The sequence below is a fragment of the Rhinoraja longicauda genome, chromosome 15 (assembly GCF_053455715.1).
Source record: "Rhinoraja longicauda isolate Sanriku21f chromosome 15, sRhiLon1.1, whole genome shotgun sequence".
NCBI lineage: Eukaryota > Metazoa > Chordata > Chondrichthyes > Rajiformes > Arhynchobatidae > Rhinoraja > Rhinoraja longicauda.
In genome coordinates, this window is record NC_135967.1 from 41,955,879 (window position 1) to 41,981,221 (window position 25,343).

The window sequence follows — 25,343 nt, forward strand, 5'->3', positions numbered from 1 at the left end:
ATATTAAATAAGAAATCTATTGGAGCAAAACCCAGTTCAGATTTTTCTGATTGTATTCTGTGCTAATAATGGAGAAAATGAATGGGTTCAACATGTTGAAAATCTCATCGTTGCTCAATCAATTAATTATTACAAAGCCTTGCAAGTACACCATTTGTGTGCTTATTTGAAAAGCTAGTTACCAGAATGTAGATATTGAGCTGCTCTGCTTTTTTGCCAAAATTCAAACTAATTGAAATATCTGGACTTTTACGATGCATGTTTAAGATTTGTGAGGCCTCATTTAAAAACACATAATATCAAGTTTCTTTTCTTACTAATCTGTGCATGATTTCTGTGTTGATTTTCAATAATTTCAAATAATAATCTCACAATCATTGATTGTACTATGCTCTGAGTCAAGGGAACTTGAAACTGCAGTAAATCCTGTCTTGCCAGTGACATCCAAACACTACACCCATTTGTAATATGATATATTGGACAATAATAGTTGGTCAGAAGTTCTAAAATGAAGAAAGAGAAATGTGATTGATAAATACTCATCAAACTGGGCAATAGATATGGAGAAAGTAGTAGTAAACATCTCGGGAGGATGGTTTTAATTGGAGCAGAGAATAGATTCGGTCGTGGAGGAGAAACCAGAAGGGAAAGGTTGTGATAAAGTAGAAGGCACAAGAATTTAAATAACTGGTCTTCTCCTTTTTGGGAGAATTCCCTGCCTTCCACCCTATTGTTTGGGTGACTGTAAGCATGATCCTGAATGTGTAGGAAAGAACTGCAGATGCTGATTTAAGTCGAAGATGGACACAAAATGCTGGAGTAACTCAGCGGGTTACATTATGAAGTGTAATCCCTCAGAGAGGCAGCATCTCTGGAGATTCAGAATGTGTGACGCTTCAGGTCGAGACCCTTCTTCAGACTTCTTGCATCTTTGATTTGACTGCTCTATTTTTGGCTTGCTGCACCTTCCATTTAAGATTAAGGAAATGATCCTCATCTTCTGTTAAGGCCCATTACAGCTCTCGGGTTGAGAACAATTTCATATAATGAGCTATTTCTGGGAATCTTATTTAAGATCTATGAGATGTCTACTGAATTGCTTTGGTAATTTAAGACTTTCATTCTCAGCACCTTCATGGATTTAGTTAACTTTCAATGTCAAATCGTATGCATTTTATTTCTCCTGCTTTCTAGGCAATTGTTTTTGCTCGTGGAATCATGCAGTATTGAAACAAACCCGTTGGCTCAATTTGCTCATGCCAACCAAGATGCCCCATCTACTTCAGTCCCACCTGCCTGTATTAGGGCATATTCCTCTAAACCCTTCCTCTTCCCAGTTCCTCCATTTATTCCTCTGGGTTATTTTTGCATCTATAAAAACTGTTCTCTTGGTTCTGATAAAAGGTGATCAAATGAAAAATTAACTCTCCTCACTCTGTGCTTGCTGACCAACAAAGCATTTCCTTATATTTTTCTTATTCTATTTCCGATAACATCAGCAACATCTGTTGTAATTATGAAGCCAAATTCTAGTCTGAATTTCACTCTCTTCCAGTTTATCAAAGCGTTTTGGAGCTGAAACTTTGACTCTGTTTCTTTTTCCACATATGCTGCTTGACTTGTTGAGTGAAGTTTGGCATTTTCTGTTTTTATTCCTGCTTGGAGAGAAGGTTGGTTTGTCATGGTGAAACCTTTCTTTGTAACTGAACTTGGCTTTGATTATCTCAGCAACCATTTTTACATCAATACCATTTTAGGTGTTATCTTCCGATGCATTACTGCAATCCCGTGGGAAAAATTGTCATTTTTAGCAAAGTTAGTTGATCATAAGAGGGTATTAGTTATTTTTGATAATTTCAGGGGTTTTATCAGGTGGTAGAGATATTGGGGATTATAGGGAGAAGGTGGGAGAATGGGGTTAGGAGGGAGAGATAGATCAGCCATGATTTAATGGCAGAGTAGACTAGATGGGCTAAATGGCCTAATTCTGCTCCTATTACTTATACAATGACTTGGTTTTAAGAGCTGAAGAATATTACCACCCGATACACTTAAGCTTGAGTCCGATGCAAAATTCGCATTATAACGCTGTTTAGAAGTGGGACACGTATCATTACTCAAGCAAATCACCTCCAACAGAAGAAAACCTGTACATAGAGAATTGTGAAACCTCATGTTTAATACCTCAGGATGAGTACTGTAGAGTTTGCTTTCTTTTGGTGTTGGTGTTTCTTCATTTAATTTTATTCATTGGCAATGCATCAGTCTTTCATGCCCGCGAGTCAGTTTGACAGCTGCTTACTCATGAATTATGAAAGAGTAATTTCTTTCTTAATGCGTATCCCTTTGCTTCAAGTCATTAGGTCTGTCGTGCACGCTGGTTTCTCTGATGGATAAACTTCAAATTTGTTTTAATTGCTGATATTCAACTTGTACGTGCAATATGCAACTGTAAATTTTGCAGGATCTTTCAGCTACATATTCACTTTTCATTGTTCTTTCATTCCAGGCGCCTAACCAAGGAAAATGTAAAACCTTCTGGAAGGCAAATTGGCAAGTTGAGTCACAGTAATCCAACCATCCTTTTTGATTATGTAAGTATTAATCTTTGATGACTTTGTGCCAGTGGAGATTGTGTCCAACTTGGAATTAAGTCTGTTAATTAAAATATGGAATTAATAAATGGAATTAAAATAAGTATTATTGGGCAATCTAGTGTATGCTGATTAAGAATATTAATTTCCACTGGTACCAAAACCTAAATCTTGGCTTCGCCCCCTCTCTGTTTTGGAGCCTTGACCAATTTGTTAGTTCGTTAGTTGAGTTTATTGTTACGTGTATCGAGATACTGTGAAAAGCTTTTGTTGCATGCTAACTAGTCAGCGGAAAGACAATACGTGATTACAATCGAGCTATTTACAGTGTATAGGTGCATGATAAGGGAATAACGTTTAGTGCAAGGTAAAGTCAGCAAAGTCCGATCCAGGATAGTCCGAGGGTCACCAAAGGGATAGATGGTAGTTCACGACTGCTCCCTGGTTGTGGTAGGATGATTCAGTTGCTTGATAACAGCTGGGAAGAAACTGTCCCTGAATCTGGAGGTGTGTTTTTTTTCACAATTCCATACCGTTTCCCTGATGGGAGAGGGAAGAAGTGGGAGTAGCCAGGCTGCGACATGTCCTTGATTATGCTGCTGGCCTTGCCGAGGCAGCGTGAGGTATAAATGGAGTCAATAGAAGGGAGGTTGGTTTGTGTGATGGTCTGGGCTGCGTCCACAATGCACTTTGGCAAGTTCAGGTATTATTGAACAAGACTTTGTCCTTCAAATATTTGATCTAGGATGGTTCTATGATCGCAACAGTTTGAAATAGTTTCATTCCTCAGTGGTAATGTTTTATAACTTGACAATATGAAAATTTGTGATGAAGTGCTTAATACGTAATGTTCACTGACAATTGGGGTATCTCAGAATTTAGTTTTAGGGGAGAACCTTATTATTGTTGCATTCAATTCACTGATTAAACTTTGGACGACTGATATTTTCAATGCACAAATTTAATGTTAAGAATGGCAAACCTTTTTTAAACCTTGGATGTTGTCAGAAAATAATTAAATGAACAAAGATGTTTGTGCATTGGCAAGAGTAAGTGACAAACTGTTCAACCTTCAATTACACCCCAGAAGAAAGATTAGCAAAACTTGTTTAGTTGAGTTACAGGCAATGCTTGCGTCTCACACACACTGATAGTGAGCCATCGTTGACACTTTTACTGAAGCACAGAAGAGGATAGACTTTCAATCTAAGATACTTTCTCAAACTGTCCTTGCTTTATCACATTGCTCTCTACAAATAAAAAATGATCTCAAGATCCTGGAAAACATGGACTATGTCCCATCTATCAGGAACCAACTCTTGGCAGACTCAGGTGTTGATAATGAAATTCACTATACCTTCAAGACCTCCAATCTGGCATTAAACCTGTAGTCTACCAGGAAGCAGCAATCCCTGATCAGAAGTGTGGATAACCTTCAGCAGAATGTCATGGCATTGGAAAAATATCACAATAGACAATAGACAATAGACAATAGGTGCAGGAGTAGGCCATTCAGCCCTTCGAGCCAGCACCGCCATTCAATGCGATCATGGCTGATCACTATCAATCAGTACCCCGTTCCTGCCTTCTCCCCATACCCCCTCACTCCGCTATCCTTAAGAGCTCTATCCAGCTCTCTCTTGAAAGCATCCAACGAACTGGCCTCCACTGCCTTCTGAGGCAGAGAATTCCACACCTTCACCACCCTCTGACTGAAAAAGTTCTTCCTCATCTCCGTTCTAAATGGCCTACCCCTTATTCTCAAACTGTGGCCCCTTGTTCTGGACTCCCCCAACATTGGGAACATGTTATCTGCCTCTAATGTGTCCAATCCCCTAATTATCTTATATGTTTCAATAAGATCCCCCCTCATCCTTCTAAATTCCAGTGTATACAAGCCCAATCGCTCCAGCCTTTCAACATACGACAGTCCCGCCATTCCGGGAATTAATCTAGTGAACCTACGCTGCACGCCCTCCATAGCAAGAATATCCTTCCTCAAATTTGGAGACCAAAACTGCACACAGTACTCCAGGTGCGGTCTCACCAGGGCCCGGTACAACTGTAGAAGGACCTCTTTGCTCCTATACTCAACTCCTCTTGTTATGAAGGCCAACATTCCATTGGCTTTCTTCACTGCCTGCTGAACCTGCATGCTTCCTTTCATTGACTGATGCACTAGGACACCCAGATCTCGTTGAACTCCCCCTCCTCCTAACTTGACACCATTCAGATAATAATCTGCCTTTCTATTCTTACTTCCAAAGTGAATAACCTCACACTTATCTACATTAAACTGCATCTGCCATGTATCCGCCCACTCACACAACCTGTCCAGGTCACCCTGCAGCCTTATTGCATCTTCCTCACAATTCACACTACCCCCCAACTTAGTATCATCTGCAAATTTGCTAATGGTACTTTTAATCCCTTCGTCTAAGTCATTAATGTCACAAACTCCATCTCTGCAAATCACTGAAACAAGTGAGCCAATGCAGGTCTTCTTCCTGGCCAACATCTCCATTATTGAGGCCCGACATACTCGGCTGGCCAGAGTGGGCATACCACGTTATGTGCATACCTGATGCCAGATGTAAGGAATAATTTGTGTAGGATAGTGTTAATGTGCGGGGATCGTTGTGCGGGGATCGTTGGGCGGTGCGGACCCGGTGGGCCGAAGGGCCTGTTTCCACGCTGTATCTCTAAATCTCTAAATCTAAATCTAAAATCTACATGTTCTGGTTCTTCTCAACCAGTATTATCAAAAGTGGAATGTTTAATCTCATTTTCGCAGCTTCCCTTCGTAACCCGGTTGCTGCATGAACCTTTTATCCAACAGTGTCTTTCTTCAAAAACATCCAATTTTCTGAGGATTATGTTTTCAGTGGGTGTATGAAAACTAATAAACATGCTTATTTATTGGTTTTTGTATCCTCCAAACTATCTTCTGGTTAAAATGAGTATATAACAATTATTAAATGCAAACTTTATGTTTGTACAAGACACTGAGTTCACGTTCAGTTGCTCACTTGTAAATCCACAATTCATTTACCTTCATAAATATATCATATCATATCATATATATCATATATCATATACATACAGCCGGAAACAGGCCTTTTCGGCCCTCCAAGTCTGTGCCGCCCAGTAATCCCCGTACATTAACACTATCCTACACCCACTAGGGACAATTTTTACATTTACCCAGCCAATTAACCTACATACCTGTACGTCTTTGGTGTGTGGGAGGAAACCGAAGATCTCGGAGTAAACCCACGCAGGTCACGGGGAGAACGTACAAACTCCTTACAGTGCAGCACCCGTAGTCAGGATCGAACCTGAGTCTCCGGCGCTGCATTCGCTGTAAAGCAGCAACTCTACCGCTGCGCTACCGTGCCGCCCTAAATCAAAGCAAGCTTTCCTTGAATTGAAGAATCATGGTTACTAATAGCACAAATGCATAATTTTACAAACATATAATCATCTTAATTGAAAATTTGACCTCTTATTGTAATGGGTAACATTCTATTTTCTTGTAAGGAGAATTAATCTTTATTCATATTTTTGTTTATTATAGATTTTGTCACAGATTCAGAAGTATGACAACCTAATTACTCCAGTTGTGGATTCTTTGAAATACCTCACTTCCTTGAACTACGATGTCTTGGCTTGTATCCTTGAAAAGCAGCTGAACATAATAATTATCTATCAGTGATGAATTCTTGCTATTGAGGGTGTGCAGCGTAGGTTTACTATGTTAATTCCTGGAATGGCGGGACTGTCATATGTTGAAAGACTGGAGCGACTAGGCTTGTATACACTGGAATTTAGAAGGATGAGAGGGGATCTTATTGAAACGTATAAGATTATTAAGGGGTTGGACACGTTAGAGGCAGGAAACATGTTCCCAATGTTGGGGGAGTCCAGAACAAGGGGGCACAGTTTAAGAATAAGGGGTAGGCCATTTAGAACAGAGATGAGGAAAAACTTTTTCAGTCAGAGAGTTGTGAATCTGTGGAATTCTCTGCCTCAGAAGGCAGTGGAGGCCAATTCTCTGAATGCATTCAAGAGCGAGCTAGATAGAGCTCTTAGGGATAGCGGAGTCAGGGGGTATGGGGAGAAGGCAGGAACGGGGTACTGATTGAGAATGATCAGCCATGATCACATTGAATGGCGGTGATGGCTCGAAGGGCCGAATGGCCTACTCCTGCACCTATTGTCTATTTAGAAAATATTGTGGGATGGAGAGTAGATTACCTTTTTTCAAATTTATCAGAATATTCTGCAGATAAGACTTTAAATATGGTGACTCCCATCAATAAAATTGGTAAAATAAAAAATTTCATTCATTAACGGACTTGAATATTTTAAACTCTTTCTAATCAACATTGAATTGTCAAGTTGGTTTCTAAATTGAGGTGTTTAGTCTAGAGATACAACAAGGAAACAGGCCCTTCGGCTCTGAGTCCATATTCGTACTGGTTATATCAATTTGAGGAGTCTCCTGTACGTGTACGTTTAGTTACAGGGCGAGTGGGGGGGAGCAGCATGAAAAACTTAATTCGAGGATGCTTCAAGGTGGAATATGTTGGTTCTCTGGGTTCAAAAAAGAGGAATTGTTTAAGTTTGTATAAGAAGGAACTGCAGATACTAGTTTACACCGAAGATAGACACAAAATGCTGGAGTAACTCAGCGGGTCAGGCAGCATCTCTGGAGGAAGTTCACCGGGGTGTCGCGGGCATGATCGTGAGGAATCTTCCAAGAATCGTAGTGGATCTCAGCACGTCGCTGAGAAATCAACTGGAGTGAAATTTCTCGGCGACAGCTGGCTTGTCGGCCGGTATCGTTGCTTATTGCGGGCGCTGTCGCATGCTGTCCCCAGGTTTGCTAGGTTCTCTTAGATGCATTTAGAAGCACATAACATTAAAATAAGTAAAGTCATTTGAAGATATCATAAAATACTTGTGTTTAACCAATTTATTCACTGTCAGGATATTTGACAGGTAGATTGGAGGCGACAGTTTGACGGTCAGGTAAGTGTGGGAATTTTTGCGATGTTTATGGCCATCAGCGATTACATTTAAAGTAGGCTCCCAACCAGATATGCAACCCAGAAACCAGATATGCATCGCCCATACATTTTCAAAGAATGCCCACACTTCGCACAAAAATCCATTTAACCACTTTTAAAATTAAATGTCTTAATATTGCTATTAGTAAACTGGAAGTAAATCCAGTTTATGCCTTGTTACCGTGAAGCTTGGTTTTCAAGTAACCCGGGCAAGATGTTGTATTTCAAAACTCTCAAGTACTTACCGATTTGTCAGTGATTTCAGCGAAAATTAGGACGCCGGAGAAGCATTGACAGAATGGGAATTTTTGCGATGTTTCCGAAGACGGTGTAATCTCGGCATTGTCGTGGTCATTGTCGTAAAGTAAAAGAAAATTTCGAGGCGATCTGCTACGACTTTGACCGTCGCTGGCAGTCGCCGAAAAAATCGCCCAAGTGGGACAGGCCCTTAAGTTTGTGTCGTATTCAGGTTAAATAAGTTACTGCTTCATTTGAAATTTCCAATTTTCATTTAACCTGTGAGAAGATTGCATCATTGAGGCCCTGGCCAACCCGGAGAAAGAAAGGATGAAGCATGACGACACCACCATCTCAACCTGGTTGCAGAGTTAGTAAGATTTTTGTTATGTTTTGCAAATGTCACCTCCAATGAAACAATACAGTTTCCAACAGCTTCAAATGATAGCTTTTCAGTCCAAAACACAATAAACTTGATTAATTGTGTGCAAAATCCTAGAAATATTTTCTGGTTTTCTGCCAAAAAGAGAAGAAAGCAGTTTGATGAATGACTAGATGTTGACAAGATTACTATAAATGCATGAGTGTAACTTGAAGTCTAATTAAAATGACATTAATATGGTAGGTTTTTATTATTCTGTGAACTGCATGGAAATAAATGGGAAGGAAAAAATAAATAAATATTTAAGTCAATGTAGGAATGCACTGGGTATGTAGAGTTATTGTTTGCAACATCATTTCCTGAAGTCCAGCCAATAAATTTTGTGAAGTTTAAATATGCATCATTTATTTAGTTACTGTATTTTAAAATAAATTTTCGAAGGTTAATGGACTCGATTCATTTAATGAAATATTTTGTCTTTTTGAAATGTTATTGAGATTGGAGTTTCTTCTTCTGAACAGGTCTAGCAAGTTTTTGTGGTGCAATATTCAGAAAATATCCGATAGAGCTCACTGGTCTTCTGCAATATGTTGCAAATCAACTAAAAGCTGGGAAAAGGTAGATTTTTATTTGTTTAGGGGTTTTAACATGTACTACTAATAAGCATCTTAAAGTATGGTTTAGAGATCCGGAATGGAACCAGGCTCTTCAGCCCACCGAGTCCGCGCCACCCATCGATCGCCTGTTCACACTCATTCCACTTTTGCATTCACTCCCTACACACGAGGGTCAATTTACACAAGCCAATTAACCTACAAACCTGCATGTCTCTGGAATGTGGGAGGAAACCGGAGCACTTGGAGAAACCCCATGCGGTCACAGTGCAAACTCCAAATGACAGGACGTTCCTTTGGAATGGCGGTGAGGAGGATTTTTTTTTGTCAGAGGCTGGTGAATCTGTGGAATTCATTGCCACAGATGGCTGTGGAGGCCAAGTCACTGGGTATTTTTAAAGTGGAAGTTCATCTGCTTCTGAGCTAATTTCTTATTGTGCAGTTTGTAATGTAGGAGACTCACAGCGCCAGAGCCCCGGGTACATTTCTGACCTCTGGCCTGTTTGGTATCTGTGCGTTCTCCCTGTGACCGTGTGGGTTTCCTCCGGGTTTCTCCCTCATCCAAACGACGTGGTTTTATTGGGTAATTGACCTCTGTAAATTGTCCCTAGGGTTAGCGGAGTGGATGAGAAAATGAGATTATTTAGAACTAGTGTGAACGGGTGATCGATGGTCAGCGTGGACTTGGTGGGTTGAAGGGCCTGATTCCATCTCTAGGCTAAACAATGCTACTACATTTGGTTTATTTTTTGTCATTGTAACAGTAATAATCTGTGGTACCAACTTCAGTTGGAATATCCAAATCTTTTAAATACAGATCTGTGTGTGAATCTGTTTTCATAAGTGGCTTGATTTCTTTTTTAATGGGCAACTCCAAGAAGACTAAATTGACATCAGGAAACTGAGGCACATATTTCAATCCTCAATAGATAAACACAAAATGCTGGAGTTACTCAATGGGTTGGACAACATCTCTGGAGAAAACGATTGGGTGATATTTCGGGTTGAGACCCTTCCTCAGACTGATTCCTCATCACCTTTTCTCCAGAGATGCTGCCCAACTCCAGCATTTTGTGTCTGTATCTTTGGTGTAAAGACTCCCGACCCGTGAAGTTACTCCAGTAATTTGTGTCTATCTTCGGTGTGAACCAGCATCTGCCGTTCCTTCCTACGTACTTTATATCCTCATTGCTATGTATTTTGTTGGTAGACACAAAAAGCTGGAGTAACTCAGCGGGACAGGCAGCATCTCTGGAGGGAAGGAATGGGTGACGTTTCGGGTCGAGACCCTTCTTCGGACTGGTTAGGGATAACGGAAATGAGAGATATAGACGATGACGTAGAGAGATAAAGAACATTGAATGAAAGATATGCAAAAAAGTAATAATGATAAAGAAAACATGCCATTGTTAGCTGTTTGTTCGGTGAAAACGAGAAGCTGGTGCGACTTGGGTGGGGGAGGGATAGAGAGGGAATGACGAGGTTACTCAAAGTTAGAGAAATCAATATTCTGATTTTGTTGGTCATCATTGAACATGTACATACTTGCATTTACTCAATTTCTGTTACACTGCTCACTAATTTGATATGATAAATATTTTTTATATTAATAGTGGGGAATAAAGCTGGTTTTTAAAATTGAGATCATTGTTTTTGTGAAAAATATTTATCATTTAATTTGTTTCATCTAGTTTTGATCTGCTGATCCTGAAAGAAGTGGTGCAGAAGATGGCTGGTATTGAAATTACAGAGGAAATGACAACTGAGCAATTGGAAGCTATGACTGGTGGAGAACAGTTAAAAGCAGAGGCAAGTCATTCTTGCATAACTTTCTCAAATAAATCGATTGACCAAATATTGGCAAAGTCACTGTAAACACTTGTGTAACTTAAGGTTTGACTGAAATGGCGACATTGTGTGTCAACTTTTATTATTCTGCACGCTGCATTGAATCAGATGCACAATGCTGGAGTAACTCAGCAGGTCAGGCAGCATCACTGGAAAAAAGGAATAGGTGACGTTTCGGGTCGAGACCCTTCTTCAGGTTCAGTCTCGACCCAAAACGCCACTTATTCCTTTTCTTCAGAGATGCTGCCTGACCCGCTGAGTTGCTCCAGCATTTTATGTCTATACATCTTTGGTGTAAACCAGCGTCTGCAGTTCCTTCCTACACATTTTTACAGCAGTGAATTAGCTGGTGAGGAAACATTTAACTATTTAAGGTAATGCTTCACATGTATGCAGTTATTTACAAATGGCATTTCTTCCGAAGTTAAACTAATCTACAAACTTGTCTCTCAATGGATAGGTTACAGATCTCACCTGATTTTTTTTGTATGTTTAAGTAATTATATCAAAGAACAGTCATATAATAGTTTTTAAAATAACCAGTAGAAGAACGAAGAATTATAATAATGTAGGATAGTGTGGAGGTTGAAATGTTTCTACTTGTGCGGAAAGCTCTGCAGATGAAGGGGACAATCATTAGACAATAGTAGCACAGCAATTTCTGTTCACAGGAGGAGTGAATCTGGAATTGTTTTCCTGTGGGGGGGGGGGGGGGGGGGGCGGTTATGGAGGCTAGATCACTAAGTATTTAAAGATTTCAGGAGTTTTTAAATGGTCGTATGCACCAGATATGAACCTGCTGCAGCGTTACACATTTTGTTGAGTTGAGGGACACAGAGAATTGGCAAAAATGAGTTGTAGCCCATTTCCATTAAATTGTGGAACAGGTTTGAAGGGCCAGGTGGCCTATTCCACTGCAATTTTATTCTTTTTTGTGTGATTTGGATTAGTTTTCTTTCAGGGGCATTTATTTTTGCAATGCAAGGGATATCTGTATCATTATTTTGTTGCTTTTGTTTACAGGGTGGATACTTTGGACAAATTAGGAACACAAAGAAATCATCCCAGCGATTAAAAGATGCACTACTTGATCACGACCTGGCACTTCCCCTTTGCCTCCTCATGGCCCAACAGAGGAACGGTGTTATCTTCCATGAGGGGGGAGAGAAACATCTGAAATTAGTTGGGAAATTGTACGATCAGGTAAGAATTAAAATATGCAATTAATGAATTCAACCAAACACCTTAGTTTAGTTCATAGATACAGCGCGGAAACAGGCCCTTCCACCCACCGGGTCCGTGCCGACAAGAGATCCCCGCATATTAACATTACCCTACACACACTAGAGACAATTTTTACATTAACCAAGCAAATTAACCTACAAATCTGTTCGTCTTTGAAGTGTGGGAGGAAACCGAAGATCTCTGTGAATATACAAACTCTGTACAGACTGCACCTGTGGCCGGGATCGGACCCTGGTTTCCATGCGCTGCAAGGGCTGTAAGGCAGCAACTTTACCGCTGTGCCATCGTACCTATTTAATTTAGAGATACAGCGTGGATACAGGCCCTTCGGCGCACCTTGTCTGCAATTGCCGGCCGGCATTCCCCGTACACCAGCACTATCCGATACATGGGACAATTTACAATCTTTACCGAAGCCAGTTAACCTACAAACCTGTACATCTTTGGAGTGTGGGAGGAAACCGGTGCACTTGGGGAAATCTCACGTGATCACAGGGAGAAGGTACAAAAAAGGTCCAGATAACACCCATAGTCTGGATCAAACCCGGATGTCTGGGGCAGTAAGGCAGCAACTCTACCACAGCGCCACTGTGCTACCCCTGTAACACCTGTAACAGGTTATAAAGCCTGTCAATTATTTGTTTGGCATCTAATCTGTCAGGCTTGTTGATTCTTCTTTGTGGAATAGAATAATTTCGACAAGATAGTCCAATTGGTTAAAACTACAATCCGTTTAAATACTAGAACCCTGCTCCAGTATACTGTAGTTGAAATGTATTAAATATTAAAAAAATAATGGCAACAATCTACAAGACTTATTTTGCACTTCCAGACTTGCAGTCACTTGGATGAGAGCAGTTGGTGCATAAGACCACCATCACTACCAAGATCCCTTTCCAAGTTGCATATTCTCCTGACTTTTGCTCTTGCTTATAACTGGGTCAAAATCCTGGAATTTCTAACCGAATGATGCTGTGTGAGCATCATCACTCTTCGGGTTAAGCTTTTCAGTAAAGTTGCTCTCCACTACCGTACTGGCTCACAAACCAACAATGTATAAGGAAGATAAACACAAAAAGCTGGAATAACTCAGCGGGACAGGCAGCTGGACAAGAACACTGGAAAGAAGGAATGGATGATGCTTAGGGTCGAGACCCTTCTTCGGACATGCATAAGATGTATAAGGAAGATTCGACTCATTTATGTCTGAAGAAAGGTCCCGACCCGAAACATTTTCTCCATGTTCTCCAAGGATGTTGCCTGACCCGCTGAGTTACTCCAACACTGTTTTTCTCGTTAGAGATTAGTTTTGTGCTGACTTTGAAGACAAATATTTTTTTATAGTAGTCTGAAGACTATTTCAGCTTGAAAAGATGTGTGTTTTGCAGCTGAAAGCATCTTGATCTATGATGGAGGTGTCACTGCCAAATTAATATTGTTTCTTTTCATGCTTTGTTGGTCATTGAGATTGCATCACTCTATGATGGTCCCTGTAAAGCGTATTTGAGTGTTTGAAAAGCGCTATATAAATGTAATGCATTATTATTATTATTATTATGACTCTATAAGACATCTGTAAATGCTATTTGTAGATGCAAATGAAATGTGCCCTATTTGTTTTTGCAGTGCCATGATACACTGGTGCAGTTTGGAGGATTTTTAGCTTCAAATCTGAGTACGGAAGATTACATCAAACGAGTGCCTTCAATTGATGTTCTTTGCAATCAGTTTCACACACCTCACGATGCTGCATTTTTCTTGTCTCGTCCGATGTACGCTCATCACATTTCGGTAGGTATGCTGCTTTATTTGCAGTTAGTTTCTTTTTATTGCGGAATGGAATGTAGATGACCCTTTTTCCCAATTTATCAGTATATTTTGCAGGTAAGTCTTTAAATACGGAAACTCATCAATAAAATTGGTAAAAGAAAAATTCCTGAACTGGCTTGAATATTTTAAACTCATCAAATTGGTTTCTATATTGGTTCTAGTTTAGAGAAGGAAACAGGCCCTTCGACCCAGCAAGTCCATACCTATTCATACTAGTTCTATGTTTTCCCACTTTTGCATCCACTCCATCCAGAGGCCAATTAACCTCCAAACCCACACGTCCTTATGATGTGGGAGGAAATTAGAGCACCTGGAGGAAACCCACACGGTTGTAGGCAGAACATGCAAACTCCCTACAGACAGCATCCGAGGTCAGGATCGAACCAGTGTCTCTTGCGCTATGAGGCAGCAGGTCTACCAGCTGCACCACAGTGATGGTATTTTGTCATAGCCGTTGAATGTCATTAAGTTGGAGAGCCTTTTTTTGCTTTTGCCATGTGGGAAATTGTTCAGGTAACAAATGGACTGAATCTCGGGGGCAAGTGTATCTTACTTTTGAATACCTCAATACATTTCATTTCACTATTTCAATCCATTGTTACCAATGGCAGAGGGAATACAGCTTGAAGTACAAGTACAAATGAGGAAGGAACGACCTTTACCTGTAAGGAATTTCTTTGGCCACATCAATTTATTGCACATGAGTAAGCTTTGATAGTCTCAGAGAAGTTGGATTGTAACCAATTTTATGGGGCTAGATTCAAAAACCCATGAAGAATCTAAGCCTGGGCTTTTCAGCTGCTGAGCAGTTTAAATTTGTTAGAAAACGATTTATGTTTTTGGAAATTTTCATTTTGCGAGTTCTCTGCACGTTAGTTTTGTGCTAATGAACAAACAAAAACTGTGAAAAAAGTTGTTAAATTAAGTTGTCTTTATATTGGATGTATTACCACAGCTATTAAGAGTTTGACACTTTGTATGAAATTGTATGCATGACTTTACAGGCTGCCAGTTGGGCATCTGTTGGGCGACCTGAGTTCACCATCTGTGGTGATGATTGCTGGAATGATGAAATACTTGAGAAATTGGGCCCTAATATCTTTTCATCAGTTTCGACCTGTACTTTATTAAAATGTCGAGACTTATTTTAATACAAGTTATTTTATTAGCACCATTTACCAGAAGAACCCCTCTTGTATGCCTTTGGATTCATTTAGATCTCATATTTGTTTTTTTGTATAGAAACTGTTCCTTAATAATTTGATTCTTAAATACTGCGAGCAAGAAATTTGTTTGCTCATTGAATTTGCCTCTTTGTAAAATAACCTTTTGTCTCAAATGGTAGTGGAAGTAGTCTTCGAATACTTTTGTGGAAGGAGGGTGGTCTGAAATGTGGCAGGATCCAAGACTTTGAGTGCATGAGGCACAGAAGGCTAAATATAATCACAGCAAGTAGTGAGGCAATGTTTTTGTGCTGAGGCTTGAGAGCCTTTGGATCTGTCTTCCTCAAAGCCTGATGGAAACAATGTCTATGAAAATCATTGAGACAGAGGCAGGCATAGCCTTGATTAAACAAGGGACTGCAAAATTACCACAGCTAGAGGAGATGCTCAGTTGAAGTTATAATCAGTCAGTCAGGTTATCCTTTAATGACAGGACAGACTTGTGGGATTAAGTGACCTTGTCCTCAATATATACCGTACATATATTTGTAATTGAACTTAATCTCATTAAATGCAGCAAGCATGGAATAGAGCCAATATGGATAGCTGTGGCTATGGATAGAGATAGATTTTGTGGACAATAATTAAATTTTAGTAAAATATATTAACAATTTTTTTTCCAGTCCAAATATGATGAATTGAAGAAAGCTGAAAAGGGGAACAAGCAACAACAAAAAATCCACAAATACATCAATGCATGTGAATTGGTAATGGCACCTGTACACGATGCCGTGGTTTCGCTTCACCCTGCCAAAGTGTGGGATGATATCAGCCCGCAGTTCTACGCCACATTTTGGTCTCTCTGCATGTATGACCTTGCAGTCCCCAATACGAGTTATGACCGTGAAGTGAACAAGTTGAAGATCCAAATGAAAGCTATTGATGACAATCAGGAGATGGTAAGGCTTCAGCAAACACACCATACATTAGATGTAGATTTTTTTTTGATTTAGAGATACAGCGCGGAAACAGGCCCTTTGGCCCACCGAGTCCGTGCCGCCCAGCGATCCCCGCACACTAACACTATCCTACACACACTAGGGACAATTTTTTTTAACATTTACCCAGTCAATTAACCTACATACCTGTACGTCTTTGGAGTGTGGGAGGAAACCGAAGATCTCGGAGAAAACCCACGCAGGTCACGGGGAGAACGTACAAACTCCGTACAGACGGCGCCCGTAGTCAGGATTGAACTTGCGTCTCCGGCGCTGCATTCGCTGTAAGGCAGCAACTCTACCGCTGCGCCACCGTGCCACCATTTTCTCACCCTCACCCCTCCCTGAGATATTGTTAACTGCTTGAAAGCATCGCTCTCATCAAAGCTGTACCTGCGTACTAAGTGAATGACTGTTGAAAATGGCGAAAGGATAGCGAGGGATAAAATTGGTCCATTAGAGAGTCAGAGTGGACAGCTATGTGCTGAGCCGGAAGAAATGGGGGAGATATTAAACAATTTCTTTTCTTCGGTATTCACCGAGGAGAAGGATATTGAATTATGTGAGGTAAGCGAAACAAGTAGAGTAGTGATGGAAATTATGAGGATTAAAGAAGAGGAGGTACGGACACTTTTGAAAAATATAAACGTGGATAAGTCTCCAGGTCCTGATAGGATATTCCCTAGGACATTGAGGGAAGTTAGTGCAGAAATAGCAGGGGCTATGACGGAAATATTTCAAACGTCATTAGAAACGGGGATGGTGCCGGAAGATTGGCGCATTGCGCATGTTGTGCCTTTGTTTAAAAAAGGTTCTAAAAGTAAACCTAGCAATTATAGACCTGTTAGTTTGACGTCTGTGGTGGGAAAATTAATGGAAAAGATACTTAGGGACAATATATATAATTATTTGGATAAACAAGGCCTGATTAGAAACAGTCAACATGGATTTGTGCCTGGAAGGTCATGTTTGACTAATCTTCTTGAATTTTTTGAAGAGGTTACCAGGGAAATTGATAAGGGCAAGGCTGTGGATGTTGTCTATATGGACTTCAGTAAGGCATTTGACAAGGTTCCACATGGAAGGTTGATTAAGAAGGTTAAATCTTTGGGTATTAATAGTGAGGTTGCAAGATGGATTCAACAATGGCTGAATGGGAGATACCAGAGGGTAATGGTTGACAATTGTATGTCAGGTTGGAGGCCAGTGTCTAGTGGAGTACCCCAAGGATCTGTGTTGGGTCCACTGTTGTTTGTCATTTACATTAATGATCTGGATGATGGTGTGGCAAATTGGATTAGTAAATATGCAGATGATACTAAGATAGGTGGTGTAGTTAATAATGAAGTAGAGTTTCAAAGTCTACAGAGAGACTTGGGCCTTTTGGAAGGGTGGGCTGAAAGATGGCAGATGGAGTTTAATGCTGATAAGTGTGAGGTGCTGCATTTTGGTAGGACAAATCAAAATAGGACGTACAGGGTAAATGGTAGGGAATTGAGGAATGCAGTGGAACAGAGGGATCTGGGAATAACTGTGCATTGTTCCCTGAAGGTGGAATCTCATGTGGATAGGGTGGTGAAGAAGGCGTTTGGTATGCTTGCCTTTATAAATCAGAGCATCGAGTATAGAAGTTGGGATGTAATGTTAAAATTGTACAGGGCATTGGTGAGGCCGAATCTGGAGTATGGTGTGCAGTTCTGGTCGCCAAATTATAGGAAGGATGTCGACAAAATGGAGAGGGTACAGAGGAGATTTACTAGAATGTTGCCTGGGTTTCAGCACTTAAGCTACAGAGAGAGGTTGAGCAGGTTGGGTCTTTATTCTTTGGAGCGTAGAAGGTTGAGGGGGGGACTTGATAGAGGTTTTTAAAATTTTGAGAGGGACGGGCAGAGTTGACGTGGGTAGGCTTTTCCCTTTGAGAGTGGGGAAGATTCCAACAAGGGGACATAGCTTCAGAATTGAGGGACAAAAGTTTAGGGGTAACATGAGGGGTAACTTCTTTACTCAGAGGGTGGTGGCTGTATGGAATGGGCTTCCGGTGGAAGTGGTGGAGGCAGGCTCCATTTTATTATTTAAGAGTAAATTGGATAGGTATATGGATAAGAGGGGATTAGAGGGTTATGGTCTGAGTGCAGGTAGATGAGACTAGGTCAGGGAGAGTGGTCGGCGTGGACTGGTAGGGCCGAACGGGCCTGTTTCCGTGCTGTAGTTATATGATTATTATATGGTTATATGACTAATTCACGTATGCATTTGTGGGGACAAGAAACTGCAGATGCAGCTTTACAAAAAATGGACACTGCTTGAGTACTTCAGCAGGTCAGGCAGCATCTCTGGAGAACATGGATAGGTGACTTTTCGGATGGGACCCTACTTCAGACTGAAATTTGAAGAAGGGCCTGATCCAAAACAACACATATCCATATTTTCCAGAGATGCTGCCTGACCAGCTGAGTTACTCCGGCTCTTTGTGGAAACAGAAAAATAGGTGCAGGAGTAGGCCATTCAGCCCTTCGAGCAAGCACCACCATTCAATGTGATCAGGGCTGATCATCTAAAATCGTACCCCGTTCCAGCTTTTTCCCCATACCCCTTGATTCCTTTATCATATCATATCATATATATACAGCCGGAAACAGGCCTTTTCGGCCCTCCAAGTCCGTGCCGCCCAGCGATCCCCGTACATTAACACTATCCTACACCCACTAGGGACAATTTTTACATTTTTTTTACATTTACCCAGCCAATTAACCTACATACCTGTACGTCTTTTGGAGTGTGGGAGGAAACAGAAGATCTCGGAGAAAACCCACGCAGGTCACGGGGAGAACGTACAAACTCCTTACAGTGCAGCACCCGTAGTCAGAATCGAACCTGAGTCTCCGGCGCTGCATTCGCTGTAAAGCAGCAACTCTACCGCTGCGCTACCGTGCCGCCCTCAGAGCTAAATCTAACTCTCCTGAAAACATCCAGTGTCCTTTATTTTCTTGTTTTCTTATGCATTTGAGCAATTGAATGTTGAGGTGCACTAGTTGCAATCTTAAAATAGCTGTTTTAATTAAAAAACTTGACGCAATTTAATCCTGTGCATAATCAGTTCCAGTAAATGTGAACAACTTTGACAGTTTGTATTGAAGTATTTTGTTTCTTGACACTCGTGTTTAAGTAACTTTAAAGTGCAAGTTATTTTTTAATGTTTTCAACATTTTGTTGCATGACCACATTAAATGCTCTCCATTTATTTATTTTTTATCAAGCCCCTGAACAAAAAGAAAAAGGAAAAGGAACGCTGTACTGCATTACAGGATAAGCTTCAGGAAGAAGAAAAGAAGCAACTGGAGCATTCTCATAGAGTTGTGCAGAGATTAAAATTGGAGAAAGATAACTGGTTACTTGCCAGTGAGTATTTGAACTCAACATGGGGTCACTGTTTGTAGAGTCATAGAGCTGTACAGCACAGAACCAGGTTCTTCAGCCCACCTTGTCCATGGCATCCAAATTGACACTATGGGCTTGTCTCATGGACTTGCATTTGGCCCATAGCCCTCTAAATCCTTCCTATCCATATATCTGTCCAAGTGTCTTTTAAAATTCGTAATTGTACCCACATCAATAACTTCCCTGGGCAACTCATTCCAGATGTGGACTACTCTGAGTGAAAAATGTGCCCTGGAGATCTTAAATCTCTCCACCTTCACCTTAAGTCCATGCCCTTTAATTCTCAAATCCTCTGCCATTCTGCAAAGAGTGAGCATTCCATCACCTGAATAATCTTGCATCCCAAAGACATAGGACCAGAATTAGGCCATTTGGCCCATCGGGTCTACTCTGTCATTCAATCTCGGCCCCATTTTCCTGTTTTCTCCCCGTGACCTTTGATATCCTTACTAATCAAGAGCCTGTCAATCTCTGGTTTAAAAATACCCAATGTCTTGACCTCCACAGCCGTCAGTGGCAAAGAATCCCACAGATTCACCACCCTCTGGCTAAAGAAATATCTCCTGCACTCCATTCTATCTCCATCATTCACAATCCATTCCCTGATATGACCTCATCAATGACCACACTTCAACTCACCCTTTTCAAAATTATGGATCCATTGGATGGCAATACTCGGTTGGGTAAATGGCTTTTATTTTATTTGATTGAGCTTTATCCGATTATTTGTGTTTTAATTCCCTCAGAATCTACCAAAAATGAGACAATTACCAAGTTCCTCCAACTGTGCATCTTTCCAAGGTGCATCTTCTCAGCCATAGATGCAGTTTACTGTGCAAAGTTTGTGGAATTAGTTCATCAGTTGAAGACACCTAATTTTTCCACACTTCTGTGTTACGATCGGGTAATGCATTTTATTTATAAAAATATATATATATAGTTAGTCTCTTTGTCCTTTTGATTTTAAAGTCTGTTCATTTTGTTCTTAGGTATTTTCTGACATTATATATACTGTGGCAAGCTGCACAGAAAATGAGGCTAGTCGCTATGGCAGGTTTCTTTGTAGTATGTTGGAGACCGTTACAAAGTGGCACAGTGACAGAACCATCTATGACAAGGTAATATTGCTTTGGTCGCAACAGGTTATTGAAATTTGGTTCTTGTTTCATTGCGTCAATTTTTAAAAAAATCATTTGCATGAGGATTTTCAGTGCAACCAGCTGGGTCTCCGGTTTCCTTAACGTCCATCTTCTTCTCCCTCAGGAATGTGGCAATTACCCAGGGTTTCTCACAATTCTGCGAGCAAGTGGATTCGACGGAGGAAATAAGGCTGACCAGTTAGATTATGAGAATTTCAGACATGTTGTACATAAGTGGCATTACAAATTGACCAAAGTAAGCTTTGATTTTGTCATCACTTTTTCTTTACTGGCAGAAATAGACTGCTGCACTTAAAGTTTGGGATGTGGGAGATGGCATCGCTGTGTTTAAAAAAGAGGGACATAGACTGAAGTCAAGATCATATTTGCGTGGTGTACCGGAAGCTGCAAATTTTACAGCTATCAGTTCAATGTTCAGTCCAACTTAGGCTTAATGTGAACTCAGTTTTTTATATTTTTCAAAGGAAGCCAGTTGCATTATAGTGTAATTTAGCCAACTTGTTGGTAACTGAAGTGAGTTAATTGACTAAGCTCGATGAACGATAGCATTTTGAGAGTCAACTTCCTCACAGATGTTTAGTTTAAAGATTCAGCACGGAAACAGGCCCTTCAGACCCGGTTCCGCGCCGACCAGTGATCCCCGCACACTGACGCTATCCTACACACACTTGCTTCAATTTGCAATTATAACAAGCCAATTAATCAACAAACCTGTATGTATATGGAGTGCAAGAAGAAACCGAAGAAAGCCCATGCAGGTCACGGGAGAACATACAAAGTCCATACAGATAAGCACCCATAGTCAGGTTCGAACCAGGGTCTCTTGCGCTGTAGGCAGCAACTCTACCGCTGCACCACCGTGCCGTATTTTTATGCTTTTCTTTATGTGGTTATTCAACAACCCAAGCAATTTCCTGGGAAAGCTGCTCTTGATGAGAGCTGTAAAATTGACAGCGAATCATTGCTTTAATGTGAAGAATGCGTGATTAATCTTTCGCAAGGATGAGATCAAATGCCCATAATTAACATTGCTCAAACAAAGCTCTGGGATTTTAAAAGAAAAGTCACATGGCTTTAGACTGAGATTTACGTGAACTCTTAGTTGAAAGTTTAAAGGGTTAGCCTGCTTTGACCATGCACAGACATTTCAACACTCTGTTAGTTTGTCTATTGCCACAGGTGAGATCATGACATACAGCTGCAAGGCGATAGGAATTTTAGGGGATTGATTGTTGATCGTTATACACAGAACCATTTTTTTCTCACGCAGTGTTGGGGCAGGAGTTCTGGTAAAATATTTGTTGGATTTAAGGCTGTGGATTGTATTGTTGCAAAGATAGATGCATTGTATTGGTAAATTTTAAGTTTGGTTAGTCTGGTTGAGTGATTGCCTCTTTTGTGGTTATGATGTGAAATTTCAGGTTTGTATTGTATTGATGGTGGATGAAAATGAAGTGAGCATTTGTATCTTTGTAAATGTACCTTTATTTCACGTGTGCTTAGCTATAAATACAAGGAGCAGAATACTTGTTCAGTCATGCCCTGTGAGAAGAAGTTGGGAAAAGACAGGATTGGCAGCGTTTCATGACCTTTTAGTATGTTAGCGACAATATGTAACAGACATGCAGAACAGAAAGGCCGCCATTTTTTATTTATCTACACATATTTTTCAGCTGACAATAGGTACAGACATGACTAAACTCTTAATAGATATAAATATAAATAGCTGCCATCAAAAACTGAACGTAAACTTGGTTGTGGGGTAAATTTATCGAAATGTTGCCATGTCTTGTTTATGGTGAATATCAACTAATTTTTGAAGTTAATAGTCTTATTTTCCCCATTCTCTCTCAGGCATCTGTGCACTGCCTTGAAACTGGCGAGTACGTCCACATCCGGAATATATTGATCGTATTGACGAAAGTCCTCCCTTGGTATCCCAAAGTACTGAATTTAGGTCAAGCATTGGAGCGAAGAGTGCACAAAATTTGCCAAGAAGAAAAAGAGAAGAGACCCGATCTCTATGCTCTGGCTATGGGGTAACAAAGTGAAACCAAATGAATGTGATTTAGTGCAAAGTAATTTAGTGGAAAATATCTGAGGTTCGGTGTTGGTTTATCATCATTAGCCTCGCGGCATTTGTTTTGAGTTTATTTTTGTAATAAACAAATTACTGGTAGTATTAAAGTACCATCAGAAAATCAAGTACAAAGGCCCAAAAATTGCTGTCAAAATATCTGATGTTAATGGGCGTCACCATTATAAATGTGACAATATGGCAGTAGAGTAGTTGCACAGCATTGAATATGTTGTTAGTACACTGCTCTTCTATTAGCGTTGTGAAAATTGTATATTTTCATCTGCATCATGCAAAGGCACCGTGCATTGTGAATTTCTTCTATTAGCAAGTTTTCCCCTGATTTCACATTGAAATGCTCTTCTAACCACTGCAAGTGAACCTATGTGCCACTGAATATCATCTTTTGAAAATATGATGTCACCATCCTTTGAGTTTTAATTGTGGTAGTTATATATATATTTTTTAAATAGATCTTTTGCTCTTGAGTTTAGAGATATAGTGCAGAAACAGGCCCTTCGTCCCAACAAACCCAGCACATTTACACTATCATATACACGCTAGGGACAATTTACAATCTTACCAAGCCAATTAACCTACAAACCTGCACCTCTTTGGAGTGTGGGAGGAAACCGGAGCTCTTAGGGAAAACCCATGCTGGTCACAGGAAAAAATGTACAGACAGGCACCCATAGTCAGGATTGAACCTGGCGCTGTCAGGCAGAAACGCGACCACTGTGCCACCACTCTTAATCTCTCTTAATCCAAATGTTTTCTCACATTACTTTGCGTTCTCTATCTCATTGGATAGTGAATTCATTCACAGTAATCTCTCTCTCAGTCCTTGTGTTGTAAATTTGAGCACTTCAATCTGGTTGTTTAAAGAAATATTTAGTTGTGGAGATATTAGAAGACTGCACATGCTGGAATCTGAAAGAGAAAAGTAAATGTTAGAAGAACTCAGTGGGGTCAAGCAGCATCTTTGAAGGCAAATGGAAGGTTGGTGTATCAGGTCGAGACAGTCCGAATATAGAGTGTTGACCAGAAATGTCGACCACAGTTGCTGCTTGACCTGCTGAATTCTTCCAAATATTTAATTGGATTTAAACAGTACAATCCTAAATAACCTGCAGAGGGTGCTGCACCATTTTACATCTCCCACTTCTAGTCACTTGTGGCACAATCTAAAATCAATGCAAGAGTGAACCTGAATAAGCAAGGGCCATTTTTTTGTTTATTGCAGCAATTTTTACACCACTATCTTCAGTGTCTTTTAAAACTATAATTTTAAATGAGAAGCTGAAGCTCCATTACTTACTGAGAAAAATGTGTATTTTATTGTAAACCCGCAATTAATTTTGAAATTTATACTCTTAAATAATGACTAAATTCTGTTTGTTTTTTTAAAATAATTTTTTACATGGTCAAGAAATTATACGTAATTAATAATGGAAATGTGGGCTGTGGTTCAGTCATTGGTGCTCTCACACTTTCAGTCAAGTGCTCTGCTCACTCAGGCAATCTGAGCCCACAAATCAATGCAGGCAACCTAGTGTGGTGCCAGATTAGTGTTATGTTGGTATCTTTTGGACTGGACATTAATTTGGAGTACTCTTTGCACTCGGGAGGAAGTACTCCACTGCACCATTTTTGAAGCAAAGCAGGGAAGTTATCCCTGGTGTCTGGCTCCTAATTATCCCCAATCAATACTACCAAAAGACAAATTATGCAGTCATTTTCACATTGCTGCCTGTGAAAGTTGCAGTGCCCAATTTTGCCGCAATTCCTACGTTTAAAATGGTGACTGCTCTTTAAAATATGTGCTTAATCGCCTGCAAGGCATTTGGATGCTCTGAAAGAAACAAAGGCGCCTTATAAACGCAAATCTATCTTTAATGGAATTATTGATTTGGTCTACACAGTGAATTGGAACCGTAATTTTGACCTGATAACTTAGCAATGTGAAATTGCTGCTTAACATTGCGTAAACAAATTCACTAAGTATTGGATTTGGAAAGAAAAATATTTGCGCATTCTTTTTTAATTCATGGGATGCCAAAACAAAATTAAAAACGACCTCTTATCTGTTAACCAAGGGCTAAAGATTTAAACCTGGTACCAGGTTTTTATGTTGCACAGAAACATTGGCAGGACTGCAGCAAAAGTGTCTCTTGACACTTTACTGATTTAAATAGTCCTTTCCTTTTTTCGAAAAGACAAAGTGCTGGAGGATCCCCGCGGGTCAGGCAGCATCTGCAGAGGGAGTGGACAGATGACGTTTCGGGTTGCGACCCCTTCCACTCCCCCCCCCTTCTCTCGGGAAAGAGAGAGTTGAGGGGAAAAATCGGACTGGTAAAAATCCTGGCAAGTGATGGGTGGATACAAGTGAGAGGGGTGATTAGCAGATGGGTGGATATTGTGTCAAAAAGCTCCTCTTTCCTTATCTGACACCCTCTTGTCTCCATTCCACCTCTAGCCTTTTGTCACTATCTCTACCCATCTGCCAATCATCCCCTCTCACTTGTATCCACTTATCACTTACCAGGATTTACGCCACCCCTACCTCTCTTCCAGCTTTCTCTCCCCTGCTCCATCAGTCTGAAGAATGGTCCCGACCTGAAACGTCATCCGTCCATTTCCACCCACTGATGTTACCTGAGCCGCTGAGTCCTCCACAGTTTTTTT

General features: G+C 40.4%; 1 protein-coding gene across 7 annotated transcripts in view; it reads left to right on the forward strand.

The window, feature by feature from the left end:
* Positions 1-25,343, forward strand: part of thoc2 (THO complex 2) — a 102,178-nt gene that overhangs the window by 46,283 nt on the left and 30,552 nt on the right. For all 7 annotated transcript variants that reach the window (XR_013548166.1, XR_013548167.1, XM_078412559.1 and 4 more), the window contains exons 16-28: positions 2,510-2,594; positions 6,172-6,265; positions 8,193-8,273; positions 8,807-8,903; positions 10,591-10,708; positions 11,771-11,950; positions 13,619-13,783; positions 15,669-15,944; positions 19,241-19,382; positions 20,168-20,325; positions 20,411-20,539; positions 20,685-20,816; positions 22,436-22,620. Coding sequence is in view for 5 of the 7 variants with exons in the window: in XM_078412559.1 (XP_078268685.1) it covers positions 2,510-2,594; positions 6,172-6,265; positions 8,193-8,273; positions 8,807-8,903; positions 10,591-10,708; positions 11,771-11,950; positions 13,619-13,783; positions 15,669-15,944; positions 19,241-19,382; positions 20,168-20,325; positions 20,411-20,539; positions 20,685-20,816; positions 22,436-22,620 (1,842 nt within the window). In the remaining 2 variants the exon portion in view is untranslated. The remainder of the gene's footprint in view (positions 1-2,509; positions 2,595-6,171; positions 6,266-8,192; positions 8,274-8,806; positions 8,904-10,590; positions 10,709-11,770; positions 11,951-13,618; positions 13,784-15,668; positions 15,945-19,240; positions 19,383-20,167; positions 20,326-20,410; positions 20,540-20,684; positions 20,817-22,435; positions 22,621-25,343) is intronic.